Source organism: Bos mutus, chromosome 18 (genome assembly GCF_027580195.1).
Source record: "Bos mutus isolate GX-2022 chromosome 18, NWIPB_WYAK_1.1, whole genome shotgun sequence".
Classification (NCBI taxonomy): Eukaryota; Metazoa; Chordata; class Mammalia; order Artiodactyla; family Bovidae; genus Bos; species Bos mutus.
In genome coordinates, this window is record NC_091634.1 from 6,348,648 (window position 1) to 6,374,334 (window position 25,687).

The following is a 25,687-nucleotide window of genomic DNA, read 5'->3' on the forward strand; positions in this document are numbered from 1 at the left end:
GAGCGAGAGGCACTCTGCTTGGGATAGGACGATCGCATGTAACTATTCTCACTTCCCCCGTTCCCTCTCCCCTCTCTACGAAAGTATATTTTTCAGTACCCCACCCACCCCTCCAGACAACACCCTCTTCACCCTGGACTGGGACTGTCCATTCAGCTCACCTCGATGTCCCCTCACGGCCTGGCGCAGGAGAAGAAATTAGAACTCCACTGCCTTTCCTTTGAGCTCATCTAGGCCTCTTTTGAGGCCTTGCCTCACTTCCTACTCATCTCCCACATTGTCCCGTGCTGCCCCCATTCCCTTACCTCTGTCAGTCCCTGCTCAGCCCCCCATGACCAGCCCTGGCTAGTGGTCAACTCCAAGGAGGGACTTTACCTTATTTATTTGATTTGATTTTTGGCCGTGTGGCCTAGCTTGCAAAATCTTACTTCCTAACCAGGTATTGAACTCAGTTTCCGGCAGTGAAAGCATAGAGTTCCAACTACTAGACCACCAGGGAACTCCCTAATACCATTTGTAAAGGTCCATTTACAATTATTACAAAATACTGGCTATTATTGTCCATGTTGTACAACACATCCTTGAGCCTACCTTACACCCATAGTTTTTACCTCCCACTCCTCCACCCGTTGTCCCTCCCGCAACTGGTAACCACTAGTTTGTTCAGTCTGTCAATCTGCTTCTTTTCTGTTATAGTCCCTGCTGCTGCTGCTGCTAAGTTGCTTCAGTCGTGTCAGACTGTGCGACCCCATTTCCTTCTCCAGTCATGAAAGTGAAAAGTGAAAGTGAAGTTGCTCAGTCATGGCCGACTCTTAGTGACCTCATGGACTGCAGCCTTCCAGGCTCTTCCGTCCATGGGATTTTCCAGGCAAGAGTACTGGAGTGGGGTGCCATTGCCTTTTGTTGTATTTAGATTCCGTATGTGAATGATACACAGTATATGTCTTTCTCTGTCTTATTTCACTTGGCATGATGCCCTCCATAGAGAAGGAAATGGCAACCCACTCAAGTATTCTTGCCTGGAGAATCCCAGGAACGGAGGAGCCTGGTGGGCTGCTGTCTCTGGGGTCTCACAGAGTTGTGTACGACTGAAGCCACTTAGCAGCAGCAGCAGCAGTGCCCTCCAAGTCCATCCATGTTGCTGCAGATAGCAAAATTTCACTCTCTCATGACTGAACAGTATCCCATTCTCCATGTATGTATGACACCTTCTTCCATTCATCTGCCGATGAACTCTTAGGTCGCTTCCGTATCTTGGCAGTTGTAAATAATATTGCTACGAACATTGAGGTGCGTGTATCCTTTCAAATTTAGTGTTTGGGGTTTTTTGACTATATATCCAGGGGTGGGATTGCTGAGTCCTGTGACAGAGTTCTAGTTTTAGCTTTTTCTATTCGACCCCAACGAATGGCATGTGGGATCTTAGTTCCCCAGCCAGGCACTGAACCCAGGTCCTCAGAGTCCTAACCACTGGACTGCCAAGGAATTCCTCTAATTTTAGTGTTTTGAGAAACTGCCATACTGTTTTCCATGATGGCTGCAGAGAGACTTTATCGTGTTCACAGATGTTTCCACTGCCTAAGAGTGTATTTGGCACAGAGTAAATGCTCCATGGGGCTTCCCTGGTGGCTCATATGGTAAAGAATCTGCCTGCAATGCGGGAGACCTGGGTTCGATCCCTGGGTTAGGAAGATCCCATGGAGGAGGGCATGGCAACCCACTCCAGTATTCCTGCCTGGAGAATCCCCATGGACAGAGGAGCCTGGCGGGCTACAGTCCATGAGGTCACAGAGTTGGACACAACTCAGCGACTAACCACAGCACAGCACAAATGCTCCATACGTATCTGTTGCAAGAATAACATCTGTGTCCTGAGAATGGCCAGCACAGTGCCTGGCCCACAAAGCAGCCTCAGCCAATACTTGCTGATTGAATGAAACCCCCATGCCCTCCTCCACTTAAATCCTCCCTGACCTTCAGGAGCAGGCTCCAACCACCAGATGACCCTGAGGTTGTCAGGGCCTCTCCTGGGCCCCCAGAGCGCCTAGTCATATCACCCTGAACCCTCCCTAGTCCAGCACCTTCGTTTGGTGTCCACGAAGACCCTGGCAGCCCATTCCTACCTCAGACTCATTCTGAATCAGAGCAAGTTTCTAGTCATACTTTATTTTCCTGTTTTTTTTTTTTTTTTTTAGTTTTTATTAAATAAAAGGACCAGAGTGGGGAGCCTGTGGTCTCTCGGGCTGTGGGAGAGCCACAGGCCCTCCTGCCTCTGTTCAAGGTGCACTGCATGGTAGGCTTGAGGTGTAAGCTGGGCGGGGAGGGCAGCTGGGAGTGCTGGGAGAGGTCAGAGGTCAGGACCCATGACCCCCTCCAGCCCTCCCAGGAAGACTCAGTGGGGCAGGCAAGGAGGCTCCTGGATCCCGACTGGGGCTCATCCTGAGGACTGGCGGGGGGCCAAGGCTTTAGCTCCAAGCCGCAGGGCGGGAGCCCAGACCCGGCCCAGTCCCTTCCTACCCCAGTGTCCAGTCATTGGGGGTGTGCAGGGCGGTGGGGCAGGCCCCTCACTCGTGGACGTCCCAGATCTCAGACAGCAAAGGTGGCAGCTTCTTGTCCTGGAGCCGCAGGGCGAAGACCTGCTCCGAGTGCACGGAGCTGAGCGTGCGCAGGCTCACAAGCTTCATCAGCATGCGGGGGAAGCGCAGCTGGTCCTGCAAGGAGACAGGAGGGGGTGGGCGTGGGGCGGCCCACCTGGCCCAGCAGGAGGGCCCCCTGACCCCGGAGAGACAGTGTGGGGCCCCTGGGCGTGGACTTGGCCTGACTCCTTGATGAGGGGACAGGGGCCTCGAGGACAGGCTGCTGAGAGGACACTGATCAGAACTCAGCTGCTGGGGCGAGCCAGGGACGTAGGAAGCCGACCCTACATGGGTCTAGGTTTCCTCTGGAGGGTCTGGGCTCCGGTACCTGTGGCCTCTTGATGCGGGTGTAAGACAACAGTGCGTCCACGTAGGGCTGCTGCAGGGCCTCCACCCGGCTGGGCTCCTGCACATTGGGCCGGTCGGCTGAGAAGATGTTGATGGCGATGAGCAGGGCGTACTCGGCGTCGTCCAGGCCCAGTCGCCTCATGGCCCGCGAGAACTCGAAGATGGGGTTGATGAATTCCACCTGCAGGCCTGTGGAAGCAGGAGACAGGCTCTGATGAACACTCTGACCCTAAAACTGGCCCCCATGCCTGGCTACTGGCATTGCCCACCGTCAGCAGAGCGAGGGAAACAGCAGCAGGTAGAGAGTGCCGGTCACCCTGTAACCATCAACGGTTTGGCATGTCGTGGGTATGCCGTATGTCTCGCCTGAATGAAGCAATGAGTAATAAGTGTGAACATTTATTCAGAAGTTTCTACCACCCCATCACCCCCTTCACTTCCTTCCTGGCCTTCCTGGTACCTCTCCTCTGGAAAAGGAAAGATGTTTAATCCCAGGTCACCTTACATCACCCCGAGGTGGCATCCCCTGCTCTCGCATTGAAGCTGAACTCATTTCCAGGTGTGACTCATTCATGCATCAAACTTGATTGAGCACCCACTGCACGTCAGGTCCCGGGCAGAGACATTTGTAAGCCAAAGCCCCCTGCTCTCGTGGCACTTGCATTTGGGGCTTGAAGGAACAAATAGACAAGTCTGCAAGGACGCCATCCACCCTGTGAGATGATTCTAGTTCTGTGGATTGAGGTAATGCAGGGGAGGGTAACAGGGAGAGAATCACATCCATATCTTAGACATGAGGGTCACTGCAAGGGGACTGTTGGAAGGCCTCCCTAGCTGCAGGGTGTCCAACACCAAAGAGGGGAGGGAGGGAGTTACCAGGCTGTTTGAGTGTTCCAGGGAGGGTGCTCCCAGTCTGTTTTGCCTGGGACTAGGCTTCCTAGGCCCTGGGACTTTTGAGTATTAAAGCACAGGAGACTTGCCTCGTGGCAGAGTGGGTAAGAATCCACATGCCAATGCAGGGGACACAGGTTTGATCCCTGGTCCAGGAAGATACCACATGCTGCAGGGCAACTAAACCCACGCACTGCAACTACGGAGCCCAACTGCCTGGAGCCCGTGACACACGCAACGAGAAGCCCGCGCACAGCGACTAGCGAGAGCTCACACAAGCAACAAAGACCCAGCGCAGCTAAAACGAATTAATTTTTAAAAAAATAAGAAAAGCTTGGAAGGTCCCATGCAAACTAGGACAAGAAGGGTCAACCCAGTTCTGGAAAGAGGGACCAGCAAACAAGCTGTGAGGCGACAGCACATTTGGTGGGTTCAAACAACAGGGAAGCCAGTGTGGCTGGAGGAGGGTGAGGGGAGGCTGGGAGATGAGGGCGGGGAGGAATGAGGCCACGCCCTGCAGGGCCTGCGGGCCAGGTGAGGACTCGGGCTTTTCTCCCAGTGTGATGGGAGCCATGGATGGTGCCGAGCACAGGAGAGACGTGAGCTAACGCGGTTGTTAACTGGATCCTTCCAATGACTGTGTGAACAAACCCACCAGGCTGGGGTGGAGGTAGAAGCCCAGCAAGGGGCTCTGCAATGTTCCCGGAAGGGCCAACTGAGGCCTGGACTGTGGCAGTGGCAGAGGATGGGGCGGTAGGGGGAACCAACCTCTGCTCCAGCCCCATCTCACTGTGCTGCAGCTGCCCGAACCTCCCTATCGCTCCTTCACACCACCCACTCTTCCCCACCCCAGGACCTCTGCACATGCTGAGACCCCTGCCAGAAACACTCTCCCAACCCCTAGTGCTCCCCTGCCAAGCTTATACTCAAAGGGTTACTGGGACTGCCCTGGGTATTGGGAGAGCCGGGAAATAAGAGGAAGGAAAGATGGAGTGAGGAGCAGATGTCCAGGAGTACAGAGAAGTGCCCCATGGAGAGATGACAGGAGAAAGCAGGACTCTCTGAGAACGCCCAGAGGCGGAGAGACTGAGGCCCTACACTTGCGTTTCCTGGTAACTAACACTACTCCCCACCTCCCTTTTCCTCTGGTCCCACTGAGCCACACAATCTCCAGAACCCCATCGCCTCGGTTACACCCCTAGGGAAGTGCTCTTGGAGGGTAGGGATCAGGGCTGCCCTGTACAGCTGGGGAGGTTATGCATTTCCCAGTGGACTGAGATCTAGCCTCTGTCACATGAGACCAGGGCTGGGGAGGAAAAAGTGTCTTTCCTTAATTCCTACCAAGATGCCCTGTATTACAGCACATGCCCCTCTGTCGCACCCTGCACCATGTCCCCCTGTGCAGAGTCAGGGCTCAATAACCTCACTGTGCTCTTAGCTCTCACTGTGAGGTGGGTGGGCTCAGCCGTCACCCTAGTTGGAAGGTGAAGAGATGGAAGCTCAGACAGGGATGTGAGGCCCTGGGTCTCCTGGCCAGCAGGGACCCCACTGCCCAGCCTGCACTTGGCCGTACCCGCGCGGTGGAAGTCATCCTTGCTATAGGTGAAGTCCTTTAGGAAGGTGATGCACTCAGTCTCGTGGTTGTAGCGTCTGGCCGTCTCCAGCAGCATGATCTGAGGGCGGCGGAGGGGACAGGAGTGAGGAGCAGATGTCCAGGAGTACAGAGAAGTGCCCCATGGAGAGATGACGGGAGAAAGCAGAAACCCTGTGGCCCCTCAGCCCGTCCTTCCTCTGCTGGCCTGAATGGGGGGGCCCGATCTTGCTGGGATCATCCCCTGCCCGTCTCCACCCCGCCCCATCATCTCTCAGCCACAGGGCTGCAGCCAGCACGCTGGACGCTCCAAGCTCTCTCCCTTCCCCAGGTTTGGCACCCCCAGCCTTCTCCGCTCAGGACACTCTCCCCAGGTGCTTACGGGGCACAGGGCAGAGCTTTCTTTCAGTCTGCTCCGTTCGCCGCCATGCCCCCAGCACTTGGAATAGGGCCTAGCATACACTAGACACTCAGCACTTACTCATTACCACGATTTTGGTTCAAACATCAACTCCCTGAACAAGCCTTGTCAGCATGTTCCCTGAAGTGTGGCCGTCCAACCCAACCCTCAATTATTCTCCATCTCAGGCCCTGTTTCTCTCCTCGCCTCATAGGAGGCTCTGATGACTTATTTAGCATTTGAGGGTTCTCCTGGAGAATACCACCCCCACTAGGGCAATGCCTAGAGTCTGCTTTGTCCCTATGCTCCTGACATCTCTCCTGGGGTTTATCTCAGGACTTCTTCTAGAGCAGGATGGAACGGCCTCTCTGAGGCTGGGCAGGCTGGCCGTTACCTCGATGGTAGAGGCCTTCAGGAGAGCGATCTGGTCTTCACGACCGAGCTGCAAGAAGCCAGGCACCTGCTTGGCGAAGTCCACGATCTCCTGCACGGAGATGATGGCCAGCTCCGTGAAGTGGGCGAAACGCTGCTGGCGAGCATCACGGGACTGCGGGTCTGCACCCAAGGGCCAGGGCTGGGGACACGGGGGGTGGGAGGAGCAGGCAGGTTACTATCAGGACATCTCCCATGAGCCCAAGGCTACCCCGTCTCAAAGCGCCTGTTCTCTGGAGCCTCATTCTCTCCCTGTGCCCTGGACTGTGGCCCTGTCAACTTGAGCGCGCTGGGTGCATTGTCCCTCGAGGCTGTGGAAGGGGCCGTACCGTGACTTTGGGCTGGTCGGAGAAGGAGCGTTTATTGCACTGCAGCTGGGCCGCCACCAACTGCTGGATCATTAGTTCCTGAGCAGCTGTTAACTGGACACCTTCACCTTCTCCAGAGCCCTGGCCACCCCCGTCGGACCCTCCAGGGGAGGCCCCAGGCCCAGAGGCTGGGCTGCTGCTGCTGACTCCCGGCCCCGTGGGTGACGACTGCTGCTGCTGCTGCTGCTGCTTCCGAATCTTCTTCTTCCGGATCTGTTCTTTGGAGAGGACGCCTGGTGGGGCGACACAGGCCTCAGCAGAGGTCCCAGAGCTGGGCAGGGGCCGGCCTGGCCCTGCTCCCTCCCCAGGACTCACACTGCTCCCGCATCCCTGCCTCCTTGCATTTCCGCAGCCGGCATTGCTGGCACTTGCGCCGCATGAACGCGTCCATCTGGCAGGTGCCACCGCCCCGGCAGGCGTAGCGCCCGGCCCCTCCTCGGATCACACTTCGGCGGAAGAAGCCCTTGCAGCCTTCACAGCTGAGCACGTTGTAGTGGAAGCCAGAGGCTGTGTCCCCGCACACTTGGCACAGCTCATCGCCCAGCATCTTTGGAGCTGGGCCCTTCTTTCGCTTGCGCTCCGGCTCCTCTGCTGTGTCTAGGATGACTGGCATGGGTGGACAGAAGCCATGAGACAGAACCACAGGGATAAACAGCAGCCAGAGGGACAGATCCATGAGAGATCAGAGGCAACAAATCAGAGTTGGAGGGGGACCCACAGAGATGGTGATTCGGAGGGAAAGATGTGTTTCCGTGAATCCCAAAGAATGGGTCAAAATAAGAGGTACCAAGAACAGAAAAAAAAAAATCAGCAAGACACTGGGGCTGGCCATCCCCATTTCTGATCTTTCTCTCCTTCTAGATTCCTCTCTGAGCCTCCGTATCAACTCCCAACCCATGTCCCTGGACCCTGTCTCACCCACAACGGAGGCTGAGTCGGCCCCATCAGTGCTTGGGACATCAGGAGCCGCCCCTCCAGGGCATGGTTCAGGACCATCCTCCTTTCCCCCAGGTGAAGAAGAGGGAGTGCTGGGGCCATTTCCTGGGAGGAGACACAGTGAGTTTCGGCTGACAATAACCTGATGGGAGAATAGCTGTGTTGGGGAAGGGGGGGTCACTCACCAGGCAAGGGGGTGTCCACGGAATTCGTGGTGGGGGTGGACATGGTGGGGTCACGGAGCAGCCTGCAGATACAGGGGGTCGGAGAGTCTTGTGGAACCAGGGAGGGTCAGAGTAGGCCAGCCATAGGTCTTAATAAGGGGACCTCTCTTTCCTCCATCTCTCACACTCTTCCCCTACTTCGTGCAGACCCCACCCCCAGTCTCTGCCAGCCTACAGACCCTCCTATCCAGTTCTAATAGGGCCCGCCCCCTTTCTGCTCCAGGACAGCCTTCGGCTGGGTCTCAAGCCCCGCCCTCCCCTAGTGTCAGCCCCCCTCTTTTAGGCTCCATCCACTCCAGACCTCGCCCACCGGATTTTTCCAGAAACTATCCCTTCGGCTTCGAGGGCTCCGCCCTCACTTCCTCTTTCCCCTCCAGCTTCACCCCACCTCCGCCGAGGAAGCACCCCCATCTCTCCTTCGGACCCCAGCTCCGTCCATAATGCTCCGCCCACATTATTTCCTTCTAGACCCCGCCCCATCTGCGCCCATCACGGCCCCCCGACCTCCTCCCATCATGCTCCGCCCACATCTTTTCCACCCAGGCCCCGCCCCATCTGCGTCCATCAAGGCACCCCGACCTCCTCCCAACATGCCCCGCCCTCACACCTCTCTCCAGGTCCCGCCCCTCTCAGAACAGCAGTGGGAGGCGGGGCTCATGGCTGCGCGCGAGGGTCTCGTGGGCGGCCTCTCTTGGGGGTGGGGGGTCCCCTACTCCCGTTGCCTTGGAAACAGCCGGGAGTTGGCGCGAACTAGGAGGGGAGAGGGTGGAAGGAGAGAAGGGGGCTGAGCCAAGCAGCGCGGGGAACGCCGGGAAGCCCCAGGCCCAGGGCTCCTCCCGCGTCGCCCCACACTTGAGTGCACCTGCTTCCGTCCCCTTGCTCTGCCTTCTTTTCCTTCTTCTCCGTAGCCCCTGGCACGCCGCCGCGACTGAGTTCCCCTCAAAAGTAACTTCGCCACTTCTTCCGGCAACCCCACCGTGCGTCACTTCCGGGAGTGGGCGGGTAGTCGGGGTGACGAAATTCCGGTTCGTCCAGGGATAGCGTAATGGGCTGCCCCGCGTCGGAGTCGTGGACCCACCGGAAGTTTGCGTTTCCGGGTAACTAGGATGAGGGCGGGCGGAAGAGTTCCTGACTCATTCAGTCAAATGTTGGGCAGTAGGGCGGCGTGAAAGTCAGTCGCTCAGTCGTGCGTGTCCCCACTCTTTGCGACCCCATGGACTGCAGCTCACCAGGCTCCTCTGTCCATGCAATTCTCCAGGCCAGAATACTAGAGTAGATACTCGTTTTCTTCTCCAGGGGATCTTCCCAGCCCAGGGGTTGAACCCAGGTCTCACGCGTTGCAGGCGGATTCTTTACCGTCTGAGCCACCAGGGCGGCGTGGTGAGTCCCAAATCTTCCCGCCCCGCCCTGCGTGGCCTTAAACTCTGCCTAATATGTCTCTCGCTCGAGGGCCAAAGGTTTACTCGGCATCACCTCCCCAGCTGCGGCTCCTTTAGGCACACGGCTGATTAAAAGCATATTTGTCATTTTTAAGTTGTGTTAAGTTTTCTGATTTTGGAGGAGAGCTGCTTACTGGTTTCAAATAAGTGAAATTACCAACCTAGACCTAGTAAAAGCATATTTTAAAAATAATTTGGTGGGACTTCTCCGGTGGTCCAGTGGCTAGGATTCCAGGCTCCTAGTTCAGGGGGCCTGGGTTCGATCCCTTCTAGGGGAACCTGTTCCCATACGCCACTAAGGCACAATGCCGCCAAATAAATATATTAAAAACACATCCAACTTGCAATGCAGGGAATGAGGGTCCCATCCCTGGTCAGGGAACTAGGATCCCAGTGCAGGGGGCAGGGGCAGGAGATACTAAGCCCACGTGTTACAGAGCCTTCCTGCCACCACAGAGCCAACGCCTGACCAAAAGATCCAGCATGATGTAATGAAGATCTCAACTGAGACCCAACGCAGTCAAATAAATTTTCTTTTTTTTTTTTTAAGAAAGAGACCTGGTACAAGATGATTCAGCTTTGGATTTCCCTGGTGGCACAGGGGGTAAGAATCTGCCTGCCAGTGCAAGGCACACCGGTTCTATCCCTGGTCTGGGAAGATTCTATGCAGAGGACCAACTAAGCTCATGGGCCACAACTACTGAAGCCAGCATACCACATCAAGTGCAGCCCCTGCTCGTGGAAACTAGAGAAAGCCCATCCTAAGCAACAATGACCCAGCACAGCCAAAAATAAATAAAATTATTTGGCCTTTATTAGTGGTAAAAGTCGCTCAGTCATGTCCGACTCTTTGAGATTCCATGGACTATACAGTCTGTGGAATTCTCCAGGTCAGAATACTGGAGTGAGTAGCCTTTCCCTTCTCTAGGGAATCTTCCCAACCCAGGGATTGAACCCAGGTCTCCCGCATTGCAGGCGGATTCTTTACCAGCTGAGCCACAAGGGAAGCCGTTATTAACTAGCATGATACATCTTACACGTGAAGAAACAAAAGACAGAAGAGATACCAGAGCCAGGGTGTTCCACAAGCAATCACAAAAGAATAGGGATGGACAGGGCTAAGGAAGCCATTTGAGCAGCTGGGGGCAGCACCCTCCGAGAGTGAGCCTGGACCCACGGGTGCTTCAAGACCTGGGCCAAGGGCTGCCGCTCTGAGGGCTGGTATCTGAGAAGCCTGGAGATCAGGTCCCAAGCCCTCAAAGGTATTGATGCAGGAAATCTTACATCTACCTGATGAGGCCAGAGAAGAAAGAGAAGTATGGTTAGTTTCCTTGGTCCATTCAAGGCACTGGCCGGGATCATAGTAAACCAGCTTTGTGTGTGCCCCAGGCTCCCAGCCGCCCCTTACCCCCAGCTCCTGCACGAATGCCCAGAGTGTGGCCATCCCACCTTGAGGATGTGTCTGTAGGTCTCACTATGGGAGGTGCTCTCGAAGGGTGGATTTCCCACCAGCAGCTCGTAGCAGAGCACCCCTAGGCACCATAGATCTACCTTCTCATGGTATATTCTCCCCTCAATCATTTCTGGGGGCAAGTAGTCCAGCGTCCCACACATCGTCTTTCTCCTAGAGAAAGGAACATTAAGCGGAGGCTCAGTAGAAGGGACACGATCCTTCCCCAGCATCCAGTCCTGGGCAATCTCCTGTCAAGCACAGGAACTTGGAAACACCAAGTTTTCCTATGAATTAAGGTTGAGAAGGCAAGTCCTGGGACCAACAATCCCATATTCTGAGATTCTTCCTACAATTATTTAGCTCATGATCCAGGAAGTTTTGGAACAAACTGATGGTCCACCAAGAGGGACCAAGTAAATTAATTACAGTTTATTGATAGAGTAAAATTCCCGGAATTATGGCACAATCATTCTTAATGTACTTACACGGAAACTTATTGGTAAAATTTTATGTAAACCTTAAAAAATAGAAGATATAGTCGAACCACCTTCTTTCAGTCTACAAATACTTGTTAAAATATGCATTTCAAAAGGCAGCATTGAAATACAAACCCAGGTTTGTAGCTGGGTCTTACATGTGAAATGAATTAAATTGGATCATTCTTAACTGGCCAGGGTGCCACCACCTGTCCTACCTTAGGGAGTGTGCACAGACCAGCCAAAGTCTGCCATCTTCACCTCACCCATGAGCCGCAGCAGCAGTTTCTCTGGCTTCATATCCCTGTGAATCACCTTCTTTTCATGGCAGTAGGTCAGAGCATCTGCCAACTCCTCCATTACCTGTGTGAGCAAAGAAAAAGCAGTCTGGAAATGAAGCCGGCCATGGGGTGATGACGGCTGTCATTCCCACCCAGAGGTCCTCCAAAAATCCCTAGCTTTCTAAGTCAGTTTCATTCATTTATTCAGTGAACTCCCCCACAGCCTTTCATGTTTCTTTCCACAAGGTAATGCAGTTAGATTCTGTTGTTTACAACCAAAGAACACAAACTTATACACACTACTTATTAACATCCTGGGGGTAATTATTCAGTTCAGTTGCTCAGTCGTGTCTTGACTCTTTGCAACCCCATGGACTGCAGCATGCCAGGCCTCCCTGTCCATCGCCAACTCCCGGTGTTCACTCAAATTGAGTCAGTGATGCCATAGGGTATCCAAAAGTAAAATTGTAGGATATAAGAGTCGCTATGTAAAATTGATAGAAAAAAGCAATTCAGGACTTCCCTGGTGGGTCCAGTGGTAAAGAATCCACCTGCCAATGCAGGGGACACAGTTTCGAGTCCTCATCCAGGAAGAGTCCACAAGCCACAGGGCAACTAAGCCAGTGCGCCACAACTGCTGAGCCTACGCACCTTAGAGCCCATGCTTCACAAGAGAAACCACTGCAATGAGAAGCTGGTGCAAGTAAAGTCCCACATGGCAACAAAGACCCTGCACAGCCATAAATCAATTCATTAATTCATAAAAGTTTTTTTTTTCAAAGGAAGCAATCTGAACCTTCATGAAAGCCATAGGCAGTGACCCCCATCAGCCCATAGGAAACTCATGAACCCTAGCCCTCAGCCTCCTCTGCCTCACCGTGGCTGTGCGCGGTTCATCAAACGCGTGGCTGTTTTGTAGCTCCTTGTAGAGCTCACCCCTTGGAGCATATTCTAGAATCAGGTACACCCGGCGCGCATCATGGAAGTAGTTGTACAGGTGCAGGATATTGTGCTGTCTGGGGGACAAAGGAGGAAGGGTCAAGACTCCTCCCTGAGGCCCAATTCATGATGCTATTACAAGTGACTGGTCACACAAAGGGGCAAATTGTGCTGGGGCCAGGAGAGTAATAGCTCCATCTGGAAGTCTGTGAGGGAAAACGCATGGGAATCTCATTCATACAGAGACTGTCCTTACTGTAGGTGCGCCTGGATTTCAATTTCCCTGCGCAGCTGATATTCCAGTCCTTCCTTTTCTATCTGGGACTTGAAGAGGACTTTCAGGGCCACAATGAAATGGCAAGCCATGTACACATTCCCGAAGTTTCCCTTGCCGAGAGGACCCCTGATTTCAAAATCAGCAATTGTGTAATGCCGCCTGAGAGGAGAGAAAGAAAAGAGCCTCAATTTAGGAGGTGGGTGGAGAGTCGGGGATCCTTCACGCTCACCTGTGTTCTTTAGCTTTTGCCTCCCCGGACCCCTTTTCCTTCTCAAGGGCCCAGCCCGGGTGTCTAGTCAACAACTGTCAGTCCTGTGAGGCAACACTTGACACGCGCAGGTTGCTTTTCATCTCCGGGTCCCACTTCCCTTCCTCTTCCAGATTCAAACCAAAGGCACTCACACGATAGGGGTGCTGGGCCCCATTTGACCTGTTGCAGCTACTAAGAAAAACAAAGAAAAGAGAGGTCATACTGTCTTCTGTGCACGCCCATCCCCAACAGCTGACACCAGACCTTTCCTCTAAACCCTCTTTGTCTGGTCCTTTCACCTGCGGGCTGACCCCTGCTCGACTTCCTAGCAGCTTTTCGGTGGCTCTTGACAAGAGATGGTGGTGAGAAGGGCGCCTTCCTGAGCCTTGTGGAGCTGGGTATCCAGGCAGGAGAACACTCAGGATGAGCTTCTTCCATTCCCGACCTGCTCGCACACAGAGAGGTGCCGGTGGCTGAGCGGACACCGCCTGGAGATTCCACTGGGGAGCATCAGCACACTCTTTATATTAAGGGCTCCAGCCCCATTGGCTGAGTAGGTTGGCTTCCATTGGTTGAAATATCTGAGGCTTAGGCAGTGTACCCTCCGTCCATAGCTCATCAGGCACTCTATCTATCAGATCTAGGCCCTTAAATCTATTTCTCACTTCCACTGTATAATCATAAGGGATTTGATTTAGGTCATACCTGAATGGTCTAGTGGTTTTCCCTACTTTCTTCAATTTAAGTCTGAATTTGGCAATAAGGAGTTCATGGTCTGAGCCACAGTCAGCTCCTGGTCTTGTTTTTGCTGACTGTATAGAGCTTCTCCATCTTTGGCTGCAAAGAATATAATCAATCTGATTTTGGTGTTGACCATCTGGTGATGTCCATGTATAGAGTCTTCTCTTACGTTTTTGGAAGAGGGTGTTTGTTATGACCAGTGCATTTTCTTGGCAAAACTCTATTAGTCTTTGCCCTGCTTCATTCCGTATTCCAAGGCCAAATTTGCCTGTTACTCCAGGTGTTTCTTGACTTCCTACTTTTTCATTCCAGTCCCCTATAATGAAAAGGACATCTTTTTTGGGTGTTAGTTCTAAAAGGTCTCGTAGGTCTTCATAGACCTCTTCAACTTCAGCTTCTTCAGTGTTATTGGTTGGGGCATAGACTTGGATTACTGTGATATTGAATGGTTTGCCTTGGAAACGAACATAGATCATTCTGTCGTTTTTGAGATTGCATCCAAGTACTGCATTTCGGACTCTTTTGTTGACCATGATGGCCACTCCATTTCTTCTGAGGGATTCCTGCCCACAGTAGTAGATATAATGGTCATCTGAGTTAAATTCACCCATTCCAGTCCATTTCAGTTCACTGATTCCTAGAATGTCGACATTCACTCTTGCCATCTCTTGTTTGACCACTTCCAATTTGTACAGGAGACAGGGATCAAGACCATTGTACACTGACATTGTACAGAAGACAGGAATCAAGACCATTCTCATAGAAAAGAAAAGCAAAAAAGCAAAATGGCTGTCTGGGGAGGCCTTACAAATAGCTGTGAAAAGAAGAGAAGCGAAAAGCAAAGGAGAAAAGGAAAGATATAAACATCTAAATGCAGAGTTCCAAAGAATAGCAAGAAGAGATAAGAAAGCCTTCAGCAATCAATGCAAAGAAATAGAGGAAAACAACAGAATGGGAAAGACTAGGGATCTCTTCAAGAAAATCAGAGATACCAAAGGAACATTTTATGCAAAGATGAGCTCGATAAAGGACAGAAATGGTATGGACCTAACAGAAGCAGAAGATATTAAGGAGAGATGGCAAGAATACACAGAAGAACTGTACAAAAAAGATCTTCACAACCCAGATAATCACGATGATGTGATCACTGACCTAGAGCTAGACATCCTGAAATGTGAAGTCAAGTGGGCCTTAAAAAGCATCACTACGAACAAAGCTAGTGGAGGTGATGGAATTCCAGTTGAGCTCTTCCAAATCCTGAAAGATGATGCGGTGAAAGTGATGCACTCAATATGCCAGCAAATTTGGAAAACTCAGCAGTGGCCACAGGACTGGAAAAGGTCAGTTTTCATTCCAATCCCAAAGAAAGGCAATGCCAAAGAATGCTCAAACTACCGCACAATTGCACTCATCTCACACGCTAGTAAAGTAATGCTCAAAATTCTCCAAGCCAGGCTTCAACAATATGTGAACCGTGAACTTCCAGATGTTCAAGCTGGTTTTAGAAAAGGCAGAGGAACCAGAGATCAAATTGCCAACATCTGCTGGATCATGGAAAAAGCAAGAGAGTTCCAGAAAAACACCTATTTCTGCTTTATTGACTATGCCAAAGCCTTTGACTGTGTGGATCACAATAAACTGTGGAAAATTCTGAAAGAGATGGGAATAGCAGATCACCTGGTCTGCCTCATGAGAAATTTGTATGCAGGTCAGGAAGCAACAGTTAGAACTGGACATGGAACAACAGACTGGTTCCAAATAGGAAAAGGAGGCTGTATATTGTCACCCTGTTTATTTAACTTATATGCAGAGTACATCATGAGAAACGCTGGACTGGAAGAAACACAAGCTGGAATCAAGATTGCCGGGAGAAATCTCAATAACCTCAGATATGCAGATGACACCACCCTTATGGCAGAAAGTGAAGAGGAACTAAAAAGCCTCTTGATGAAAGTGAAAGTGGAGAGTGAAAAAGTTGGCTTAAAGCTCAACATTCAGAAAACGAAGATCATGGCATCCGGTCCCACCACTTCATGGGAAATAGATGGGGAAACGGTGGAAACAGTGTCAGACTTTATTTTTCTGGGCTCCAAAATCACTACAGATGGTGACTGCAGCCATAAAATTAAAAGACGCTTACTCCTTGGAAGGAAAGTTATGACCAACCTAGACAGTGTATTCAAAAGCAGAGACATTACTTTGCCAACAAAGGTTCATCTAGTCAAGGCTATGGTTTTTCCTGTGGTCATGTATGGATGTGAGAGTTGGACTGTGAAGAAGGCTGAGCGCCGAAGAATTGATGCTTTTCAACTGTGGTGTTGGAGAAGACTCTTGAGAGTCCATTGGACTGCAAGGAGATCCAACCAGTCCATTCTGAAGGAGATCAGCCCTGGGATTTCTTTGGAAGGAATGATGCTAAAGCTGAAACTCCAGTACTCTGGCCACCTCATGAGAAGAGTTGACTCATTGGAAAAGACTCTGATGCTGGGATTGATTGGGGGCAGGAGAAGAAGGGGACGACAGAGGATGAGGTGGCTGGATGGCATCACTGACTCGATGGACGTGAGTCTCAGTGAACTCCGGGAGTTGGTGATGGACAGGGAGGCCTGGCATGCTGTGATTCATGTGGTCACAAAGAGTCGGACACGACTGAGCGACTGATCTGATCTCTGATCTGAGGCAGAGTACCCAATGGAAGGGGTAGGAATAAAAGCTTCCCCCTGCCCTGTGATTTGGGGGCGGGACTGAGGGAGCTGGACCAATGAGAGGACAGGGCGCGGAGACTGGAAGGCGGGCCCGAGGCACAAAGACAGGAGTGGAGAGAGTGGGAGAAAGAGAGGACCGGCTTGGAGAGGCTGTGATGTGAACACGTTAGTCGCTCAGTCGTGTCCAACTCTTTTCGACCCCATGGACTGTAGCCCACCAGGCTTCTCTGTCCCTCGGGAATTCTCCAGGCAAGAATACTGGAGTGGATTTCCCTTCCCTTCTCCAGAGGATCTTCCTGACCCAGGGATCAAACCCTTATCTCCTTCATTACAGGCAGATTCTTAACCATTTGAGCTGCAGGGAAGTCCTTGGGATGTGACTAGACTGAATGAATGAAGAAATATATAAATCCCTGAATGCCTAAGGGAACTCAGTGAGGTAATGCAGGTGCGACTGGATATAAATCAACCGCAGGAAGCTGCCAGGGGAGGTTGTGGTGTCAACAAACTGCACAGCCACGTGCAGCCCATCCTGATCCAGCTTGAGCGTCCTGTCCTACTCAGGCCTCTCTCCAGGGAAGGTCCCTCTCCATCACTCACATAAGTGAGGGTCACCACGGTGGAGCTCCCCGACATTTGTGCTTCTGTCCCCTAATAGCCAATGGCTTGTGTACTCTCCCCCAATACACCTGCCTCCCCAGCCCAGGAATGCCCAGGCCATTTGGCCTGGGAGCAAGGACCCACAGCTGCACTCACTCTCTCCTCTCTCGTGGACTTACTGCAGTATTGCTGACCCTTGAACAAGAGGGGGTGGACACTTTAGGGCGCTGAACTTCAGCACTATCAGAAATCCACACACAGTGTTACATGCTGCATGCTAAGTCGCTTCAGTCGTATCTGACTCTGTGTGACCCTATGGACAGCAGCCCTTCAGGCTCCACTGTCCACAGGATTCTCCAGGCAAGAATATTGGAGTAGGTTGCCATTTCCTTCTCCCTTACTAGCGTGTGAGCTAAGGGAGAAGGAAATGGCAACCTACTCCAGTGTTACAGGGTAGAACCAATTCTGACTCCCTGTTGGATCTGTTTCTTTGACTTTAACCTTTTCTTTGCCTTGCTTTTATTATTATAATCATACATAATAGCCTTCCTCAGGGAAAGCTGCCCTCTCCCAGACTATTAAAATGCCTTTGTTTAACTCACAGAGATACAATCTGACATAGCCTAACTTTGAATGGCAGAGAAGGAGGAATTTAACACATCCCCTCCTGTTTTGCAAGATAAATAGCTTTTCTACTTGACTTCCTCACCTCCTCTACTTCTCTGTTCTATAGAAGAACCTGGCATCCAGACCCCAGATGAAATCGTTATTAGACATTAGTATGCCATGTTCTCGGTCAGCCAGCTTTCCCAATAAAGCCATATTCCTTGTCTCCACACCTGGGACTTATTGGCCTGTCGTGTGGCCCGCTGAGCGTGGAAGAATTGATGTTTTTAAACTGTGGAGCTGGAGAAGACTCTTGAGAGTCCCTTGGACAGCAAGGAAATCAAACGGGTCAATTCTAAAGGAAATCAACCCTGAATATTCATCGGAAGGACTAATCCTGAAGCTGAAGCTCCAATACTTTGGCCACCTGATGTGAAGAGTCGACTCATTTGAAAAGACCCTGACACTGGGAAAGACTGAGGGCAGGAGGAAAAGGGGGCAACGGATTATGGTTGGACGGCATTATCGACTCAATGGACATGAGTCTGAGCAAACTCCAGGAGATTGTTCAGGACAGAGAAGCTTAGCATGCTGGGGTCGCAAAGAGTTGGACATGACTGGGCGACTGAACAACACCACTTTCAGCACTGTCAAAAATCCACACTTAGGACTTCCCTGGTGGCCCAGTAGTTAAGATTCTGCCCTTCTGATGCCAAGCAGGGCCTTTGGGGCTCCCAGGAACAGAGGTCTTTTTGTCTCCCGTTAGTTTTTTTTTAAGCTGCACTAGGTCTCCGTTGCTGCGTGCAGGCTTTCTCTAGTTGTGGCAAGTGGGAGCTACTCTTCTTGCAGTGCACGAACTTATTACGGTGACCTCTACAGGCTGTAGAGTGTAGGCTCAGTAGCTGTGGCACACAGGTTTAGTTAATCTGCAGATAATCTGTGGAATCTTCCCAGACCAGGGATCAAACCCATGTCCCCTGAATTGGCAGATTCTTATCCACTGAACCACCAGGAAAGTCTGTCTCCTATTTCTTAACAGGCAAGACTCCAGCCTCTGTGACCTCTGAGTTCCAAAGGGCAGAACAGTTGCTAATTAAGGGAGGAGCAGCCCTGAAACCACCTGAGGCAAGATTAAAGGGGCCAGTGAGGGTCATCAAGATTAGGAGACTGGATCACCTAAGACCCTGGACACACCCTAGTCTTGTCAGCAGCCCAACCCTGTTGAAACTGCCAAGAATTCAAGATTGTTCAGTCACTCAGTGGTGTCCTATTCTTTTCGAGTCTCAAGTCTGTGTGAGTCTCAAGACTGTTACTTTTTTTTTTTTTTACAAAATATACATATTTATTTATGCCTGTGCTGGGTCTTCATTGCTGCATTCAGGCTTTCTCTAGTTACGGAGATTGGGAGCTATTCTCTTACTGCGGAGCACAGGCTTAGTTGCCTCATAGCTGTGGGATCTTTCCAAACCAGGGATCGAACCTGTACCGCCTGATTCTTAACCACTGGACCACCAGGGAAGGCTGTTACTGCCTTGATCCTTATCATATCCCCTGGCCTGATTAACCTGTCTATTCACCAGGGCACGGTTCTTGAGGGTCTAGCCTACTGTATTCCCCTGTTGCCTGGCAAATAAATACAGCAACTCTTTCTTTCTCCTCCATAACTCTGTCTCTATTTCTGTTTGGCTTTGGTGCACAGAGAGCCAAGATTTTGGCATCAAGTCCCCCTGTATGGGTTCAAGTCCCAACTGACTTACAAAACTTCACTGTCACTGCTGTGGCCCAGGTTCGACCCCTAGTGGGGAAACTAAGATCCTGCAAGCCGAGCAGTGGGACAAAAAACAAATGAAAAATTCAGAATACTTGAACAGGTAGAAGATGGAAATTATTCCAAAGTCTTTCCCACATGATAATCAGATCTGTATTATGTGTATATGATCTATATCCAGTGTATATGTATTTTTTTAATGATAATACATGCTCCGTGCTCTTTTGCAGATGTTTTCTCCATTTCGGCTTGGGCTTCAAGTTGTGGAATTTCCCATCCCGGGAGGTTTGCCAGTAAAAGGAGGGCTAACAGGAATATGGGGGAGGGGAGTGGCTGAATGGGTATTTCTGCCACTTCCTCAGGGTGTAATGCTGAGCCAAGTTATTCACTATTGCTGTGCCTCAGTTTCCGCATCTGTAAATTGAGACCAACGAGAGTTGGGTGGTGCACTGTCATTATGAAAATGGGTGGCCTCATGCCGTGCGGGGCCACCCAAGATGGACGGGTCATGGTGGAGAGTTCTGACAAAAAGTGGTCCACTGGAGAAGGGAATGGCAAACCACTTCAGTATTCTTACCTTGAGGACCCCAAGAACAGTCAGTCAGTTCAGTCGCTCAGCCGAGTCCAGCTCTCTGTGACACCATGGACTGCAGCATGCCAGGCCTCCCCATCCATCACCAACACCCGGGGCTTGCTCAAACTCATGTCCATTGAATCAGTGATGCCATCCAACCATCTCATCCTCTGTCATCCCCTTGTCCTTCTGCCTTCAGTCTTTCCCAACATCAGGGTATTTTCCAAGGAGTCAGTTCTTTGTATCAGGTGGCCAAAGTATTGGAGCTTCAGCTTCAGCATCAGTCCTTCCAATGAAAATTCAGGACTGATTTCCTTTAGGAATGACTGGTTTGATCTCCTTGCAGTCCAAGGGACTCAAGAGTCTTCTCCAATACCACAATTCAAAAGCATCAGTTCTTCGGCGCTCAGCCTTCTTCACAGTCCAACTCTCACATCCATATGTGACCACTGGAAAAACCATAGCCTTGACTAGATGGACCTTTGTCGGCAAACTAATGTCTCTGCTTTTCAATATGCTCTCTAGGTTGGTCATAGCTTTTCTTCCAAGGAGCAAGCATCTTTTAATTTCATGGCTGCAGTCATCATCTGCAGTGATTCTGGAGCCCAAGAAAATAAAGTCTGTCACTGTTTGCATTGTTAACCCCTCTGTTTGCCATGAAGTGATGGGACCGGATGCCATGATCTTCGTTTTCTGAATGTTGAGTTTCAAGCCAGCTTTTTCACTCTCATCTTTCACTTTCATCAAGAGGCTCTTTAGTTCCTCACTTTCTGCTATAAGGGTGGTGTCATCTGCATATCTGAGGTTATTGATATTTCTCCTGGCAATCTTGAATCCAGCTTGTGCTTCCTCCAGCCCAGCGTTTCTCATGATGTTCTCTGCATATAAGTTAAATAAACAGGGTGATAATATACAGCCTTGACGTACTCCTTTTCCTATTTGGAACCAGTCTGTTGTTCGATGTCCAGTTCTAACTGTTGCTTCCTGACCTGCATACAGATTTCTCAGGAGGCAGGTCAGGTGGTCTGGTGTTTCCATCTCTTGAAGAATTTTCCACAGTTTGTTGTCATCCACACAGTCAAAGGCTTTGACATAGTCAATAAAGCAGTAGATGTTTTTCTGGAATTCTCTTGCTTTTTCAATGATCCAGCAGATGTTGGCAATTTTATCTCTGGTTCCTCTGCCTTTTCTAAATCCAGCTTCAACATCTGGAAGTTCTTGAACATTTGGAAGACACTTTTCATTCTGTCTGCCTCTGACAGATAAGGATAAGAGGCTTATGGAAGCTTCCTGTTGGGAGAGGCTGATTGTGGGGGAAACTGGGTCTGGTTCTGATGGGTGGGGCCATGCTCTGTACATCTTTTTTTTTTTTTTAATTTTTATTAATTTTTGGTTGCACTGGGTCTTCATTGCTTTGCAGGCTTTTCTCTAGCTGTGGCGAGTGGGGGCTACTCATTGCAGTGCGCGGGCTTCTCATCGTGGTGGCTTCTCTTGTTGCAGAGCACAGGCTCTAGGCGCACTGGCCTCAGCAGTTGCACCACACGGGCTCAGCAGTCATGATATGAGCAGGCCTTAGTTGCTCCACGGCATGTGGAATCTTCCCAGACCAGGGATCGAACCCGTGTCCCTACATTGACAGGCAGATTCTTATCCACTGTACCACCAAGGAAGTCCTGCTCTGTACATCTTTAATCCAATTTTCTGTTGATGGGCGGGGCTGTGTTCCCTCCCAGTTGTTTGACCTGAGACCAAACTATGGTGGAGGCGATTAAGATAATGGCGACCTCCTTCACAAGGTCCCGGCACTGCCTCATCAGTGCTCCTGACCCTCGCCTCTGCTGGAGACTCCTGGACACTCCCAGGCAAGGCTGGCTCAGTCTCTTGTGGAGTCACTGCTCCTTTCTCCTGGGTCCCGGTGCACACAAGGCTTTGTGTGTGCCCTCCAAGAGTCTGTTTCTCCAGTTTTGTGTAAGTTTTGTAATCAAATCCCACTGGCCTCCAAAGTCAAATTTCCCTGGGGGTTCTCAGTCCCTTTGCCGGATCCCCAAGTTGGGAGATCTGTTGTGGATCCTAGAACTTTCTTAACAGTGCGATAATTTCTTTGGTATAATTGTTCTGCAGTTTGTGGGTCATCTGCTCGGTGGCTTGATGGTGGAGTTAATGGAGACCTCCTCCAAGGGGGCTTATGCCACAGGCTGTGTGACCAGTCTCCCGCACCCAGAGCCCCTGCCCCTGTGGCAGACCACTGGTGACCCATACCTCCACAGGACACACTCACACAGAGTTCTGACTCAGTCTCTGTGGGGTCTCTGGGTTCTGGTGCACACAAGGGTTTGTTTGAACCCTCTGAGCATCTCTGGTGGGCATGGGGTTTGATTTTAAATGAGACTTCGCCCCTTCTACCATCTTCCTGGACAGTATGAACAGTATGAAAAGGCAAAAGGACATGACACTGACAGATGAACTCCTCAGTCGGTAGGTGCCCAGTGTACTGCTGGAGAAGAGTGGAGAAACAACTCGCGAAAGAACGAAGAGATGGCGCCAAAGCGAAACCAACACCCAGTTGTGGATGTGACTGGTGATGGAAGTAAAGTCCGATGCTGTAAAGAACAATGTTGCATAGGGACCTGGAATCTAAGGTCCATGCTGCTGCTGCTGCTGCATCGCTTTAGTCGTATCCGACTCTGTGCGACCCCATAGACGGCAGCCCACCAGGCTTCCTGTCCCTGGGATTCTCCAGGCAAGAACACTGGAGTGGGTTGCCATTTCCTTCTCCAATACATGAAAGTGAAAAGTGAAAGTGAAGTCGCTCAGTTGTGTCCGACTCTAGCGCCATGAATCAAGGGTAAATTGGAAGCGGTCAAACAGGAGATGGCAAGAGTGAACCTCAACATTTTTGGAATCAGTGAACTAAAATGGACTGGAATGGGTGGATTTAACTCAGATGACCATTATATCTACTACTGTGGGCAAGAATCCCTTAGCAGAAATGGAGTAGCCCTCATAGTCAACAAAGACTCTGAAATGCAGTACTTGGGTGCGATCTCAAAAATGACAGAATGATCTCTGTTCATTTCCAAGGCAAGCCATTCAATATCACGGTAATCCAAGTCTATGCCCCAAGCAGTAATGCTGAAGAAGCTGAAACTGAACAGCTCTATGAAGATCTACAAGACCTTCTAGAAGAAATGTTGCAGAAACCAGTACTCAAGAAACCAAGCACCACACTCGGAGAACTCAGGTTTATTACGCCTGCAGGCCCAAAGGAGTTAACACTCCAAGCTCTGAGCCCCGAACAAAGGTGTTGCAGTGTTTTTGTACACCGACAGGCACGATTAAGCAGGTTCGTGGGTTTGTAGGGGCTAGGGTGATTGCAAAGAGCAGGACAAGGGTGAGTGAGATAAGCTCCAGTTCCTAGTATTGTGAGTCCCCACTTTCTGAGACCTACATGATCTAGACTTTGCAGGGAGCAAGCTGAGTTACAGAGGCAGAAGAAGCAGGAGGTTATGTAAAAATTTAAAATTTTCCTCTTCACTAACACCCAAAATAGATGTCCTTTTCATCATAGGGGACTGGAATGCAAAAGTAGGAAGTCAAGACATACCTGAAGTAACAGGCAGATTTAGCCTTGGAGTACAGAATGAAGCAGGGCAACAGCTAATAGAGTTTTGCCAAGAGAACGCATTGGTCGTAGCAAACATCCTCTTCCAACAATACAAGAGACAACTCTACACATGGACATCACCAGGTGGTCAATACCGAAATCAGACTGATTATATTCTTTGCAGCCAAAGATGGAGAAGCTGTATACAGTCAGCAAAAACAAGACTGGGAGCTGACTGTGGCTCAGATCATGAACTCCTTATTGCAAAATTCAGGCTTAAATTGAAGAAAGTAGGGAAAACCACTAGACCATTCAGGTATGACCTAAATCAAATCCCTTATGATTATACATTGGAAGTGACAGATTCAAAGGATTAGATCTGATAGACAGAGTGTCTGAAGAACTATGGATGGAGGTCTGTGACATTGAACAGGAGACAGGGATCAAGACCATCTCCAAGAAAAAGACCTGCAAAAAGGCAAATCGGTTGTCTGAGGAGGTCTTACAAATAGCTGAGAAAAGAAGAGAAGGGAAAGGCAAAGGAGAAAAGGAACAATATATCCATTTGAATGGAGAGTTCCAAAGAATAGCATGGAGAGATAAGAAAGCCTTCCTCAATGATCAATGCAAAAAAATAGAGGAAAACAATAGAATGGGAAAGACTAGAGATCTCTTCAAGAAAATTAGAGAAACCAAGGGAACATTTCATGCAAAGATGGGCTTAATAAAGGACAAAAATGGTATGGACCTAACAGAAGCAGAAGATATTAAGAAGAGATGGCAAGAATACACAGAAGAATTATACAAAAAAGATCTTCATGACACAGATAACCATGATAGTGTGATCACTCATCTAGAGCCAGAAACCCTGGAGTCTAAAGTCAAGTGGGCTTTAGGAAGCATCACTATGAACAAGCAAGTGGAGGTGATGCAATGCCACTTGAGCTATTTCAAATCGTAAAAGATAATGCTATTAAAATGCTGCACTCAATATGCCAGCAAATTTGGAAAACTCAGCAGTGGCCACAGGACTGGGAAAGGTCAGTTTTCATTCCAATGCCAAAAAAGGGCAATGCCAAAGAATGTTCAAACTGTTGCACAATTGCAGTCATCTCACATACTAGCAAACCAATGCTCAAAATTCTCCAAGCCGGGCTTCAACAGTATGTGAACCGTGAACTTCCAGATGTTGAAGCTGGTTTTAGAAAAGGCAGAGGAACCAGAGATCAAATTGTCAACATCCATTGGATCATCGAAAAAGCAAGAGAATTCCAGAAAAACATCTACTTCTGCTTTATTGCTTACACCAATGCCTTAGACTGTGTGGATCACAACAAACTGGAAAATTCTTCAAGAGATGGGCATACCAGACTACCTTACTGGCCTCCTGAGAAATCTGTATGCAGGTCAAGAAGCAACAGTTAGAACTGGACGTGAAACAACAGATTGATTCCAAATAGGGAAAGGAGTATGTCAAAGCTGTATATTGTCAACCTGCTTATTTAAATTATGTGCAGAGTAGTATATCATGAGAAATGCCGGGCTGGATGAAGCACAAGCTGGAATCAAGATCGCCAGGAGAAATATCAATAACCTCAGATATGTAGATGACACCATCCTTATAGCAGAAAGTGAAGAAGAACTTAAAAGCCTCTTGATGAAAATGAAAGAGGAGAGTGAAAAAGCTGGCTTAAAGCTCAACATTGAAAAAAATGAAGAACATGCATCCGGTCCCATCACTTCATGGCAAACAAATGGGGAAACAGTGCAAATAGTGACAAACTCTATTTTCTTGGGCTCCAAAATCACTACAGATGGTGACTGCAGCCATGAAATTAAAAGACCCTTGCTCCTTGAAAGAAAAGCTATGACCAACCTAGATAGCATATTAAAAAGCAGAGACATTAATTTGCTGACAAAGGTCTGTCTAGTCAAAGCTGTGGTTTTTCCAGTAGTTACATATGGATGTGAGAGTTGGACCATAAAGAAAGCTGAGCGTCGAAGAATTGATGCTTTTGAACTGTAGTGTTGGAGAAGACTCTTGAGAGTCCTTTGGACTACAAGGAGATTGAACCAGTCAATCCTAAAGGAAATAAGTCCTGAATATTCATTGGAAGGACTGATGCTGAAGCTGAAACTCCAATACTT

General features: G+C 50.0%; 2 protein-coding genes across 2 annotated transcripts; both read right to left on the reverse strand.

The window, feature by feature from the left end:
• Positions 1–2,146: 2,146 nt before the first annotated feature.
• Positions 2,147–8,842, reverse strand: NR1H2 (nuclear receptor subfamily 1 group H member 2). Its single transcript, XM_005905018.3, has 10 exons — positions 8,689–8,842; positions 8,434–8,576; positions 7,788–7,849; positions 7,585–7,707; positions 6,982–7,272; positions 6,628–6,899; positions 6,261–6,440; positions 5,449–5,548; positions 2,965–3,173; positions 2,147–2,711 (listed from the first exon to the last, which is right to left on the reverse strand). The coding sequence occupies exons 3-10, from the start codon at positions 7,828–7,830 to the stop codon at positions 2,565–2,567; spliced, it is 1,365 nt and encodes a 454-aa protein (XP_005905080.1). The 5' UTR covers positions 7,831–7,849; positions 8,434–8,576; positions 8,689–8,842; the 3' UTR covers positions 2,147–2,564.
• Positions 8,843–10,357: 1,515 nt separating this feature from the next.
• On the reverse strand, positions 10,358–13,116 carry LOC102267065 (aurora kinase C). Its single transcript, XM_005905039.2, has 6 exons — positions 13,094–13,116; positions 12,671–12,850; positions 12,353–12,491; positions 11,421–11,557; positions 10,715–10,901; positions 10,358–10,555 (listed from the first exon to the last, which is right to left on the reverse strand). The coding sequence occupies exons 1-6, from the start codon at positions 13,114–13,116 to the stop codon at positions 10,358–10,360; spliced, it is 864 nt and encodes a 287-aa protein (XP_005905101.2).
• Positions 13,117–25,687: the final 12,571 nt, after the last annotated feature.

What these genes read in the sequence shown, in the direction of transcription:
- NR1H2 (XM_005905018.3), bottom strand. Translation starts at nt 7,830, where the DNA reads ATGTCCACCCCCACCACGAATTCCGTGGACACCCCCTTGCCTG. An exon ending in CGACTCAGCCTCCGTTGTGG is followed by an intron (nt 7,273 to 7,584) that starts GTGAGACAGGGT and finishes CACCCATGCCAG; the next exon opens with TCATCCTAGACACAGCAGAG. An exon ending in TGAAGGCCTCTACCATCGAG is followed by an intron (nt 5,549 to 6,260) that starts GTAACGGCCAGC and finishes CGCCGCCCTCAG; the next exon opens with ATCATGCTGCTGGAGACGGC.
- LOC102267065 (XM_005905039.2), bottom strand. Translation starts at nt 13,116, where the DNA reads ATGGGGCCCAGCACCCCTATCGT. An exon ending in GAAATCCAGGCGCACCTACA is followed by an intron (nt 12,492 to 12,670) that starts GTAAGGACAGTC and finishes TTTGTCCCCCAG; the next exon opens with ACAGCACAATATCCTGCACC. An exon ending in TTTGGCTGGTCTGTGCACAC is followed by an intron (nt 10,902 to 11,420) that starts TCCCTAAGGTAG and finishes TCCGCTTAATGT; the next exon opens with TCCTTTCTCTAGGAGAAAGA.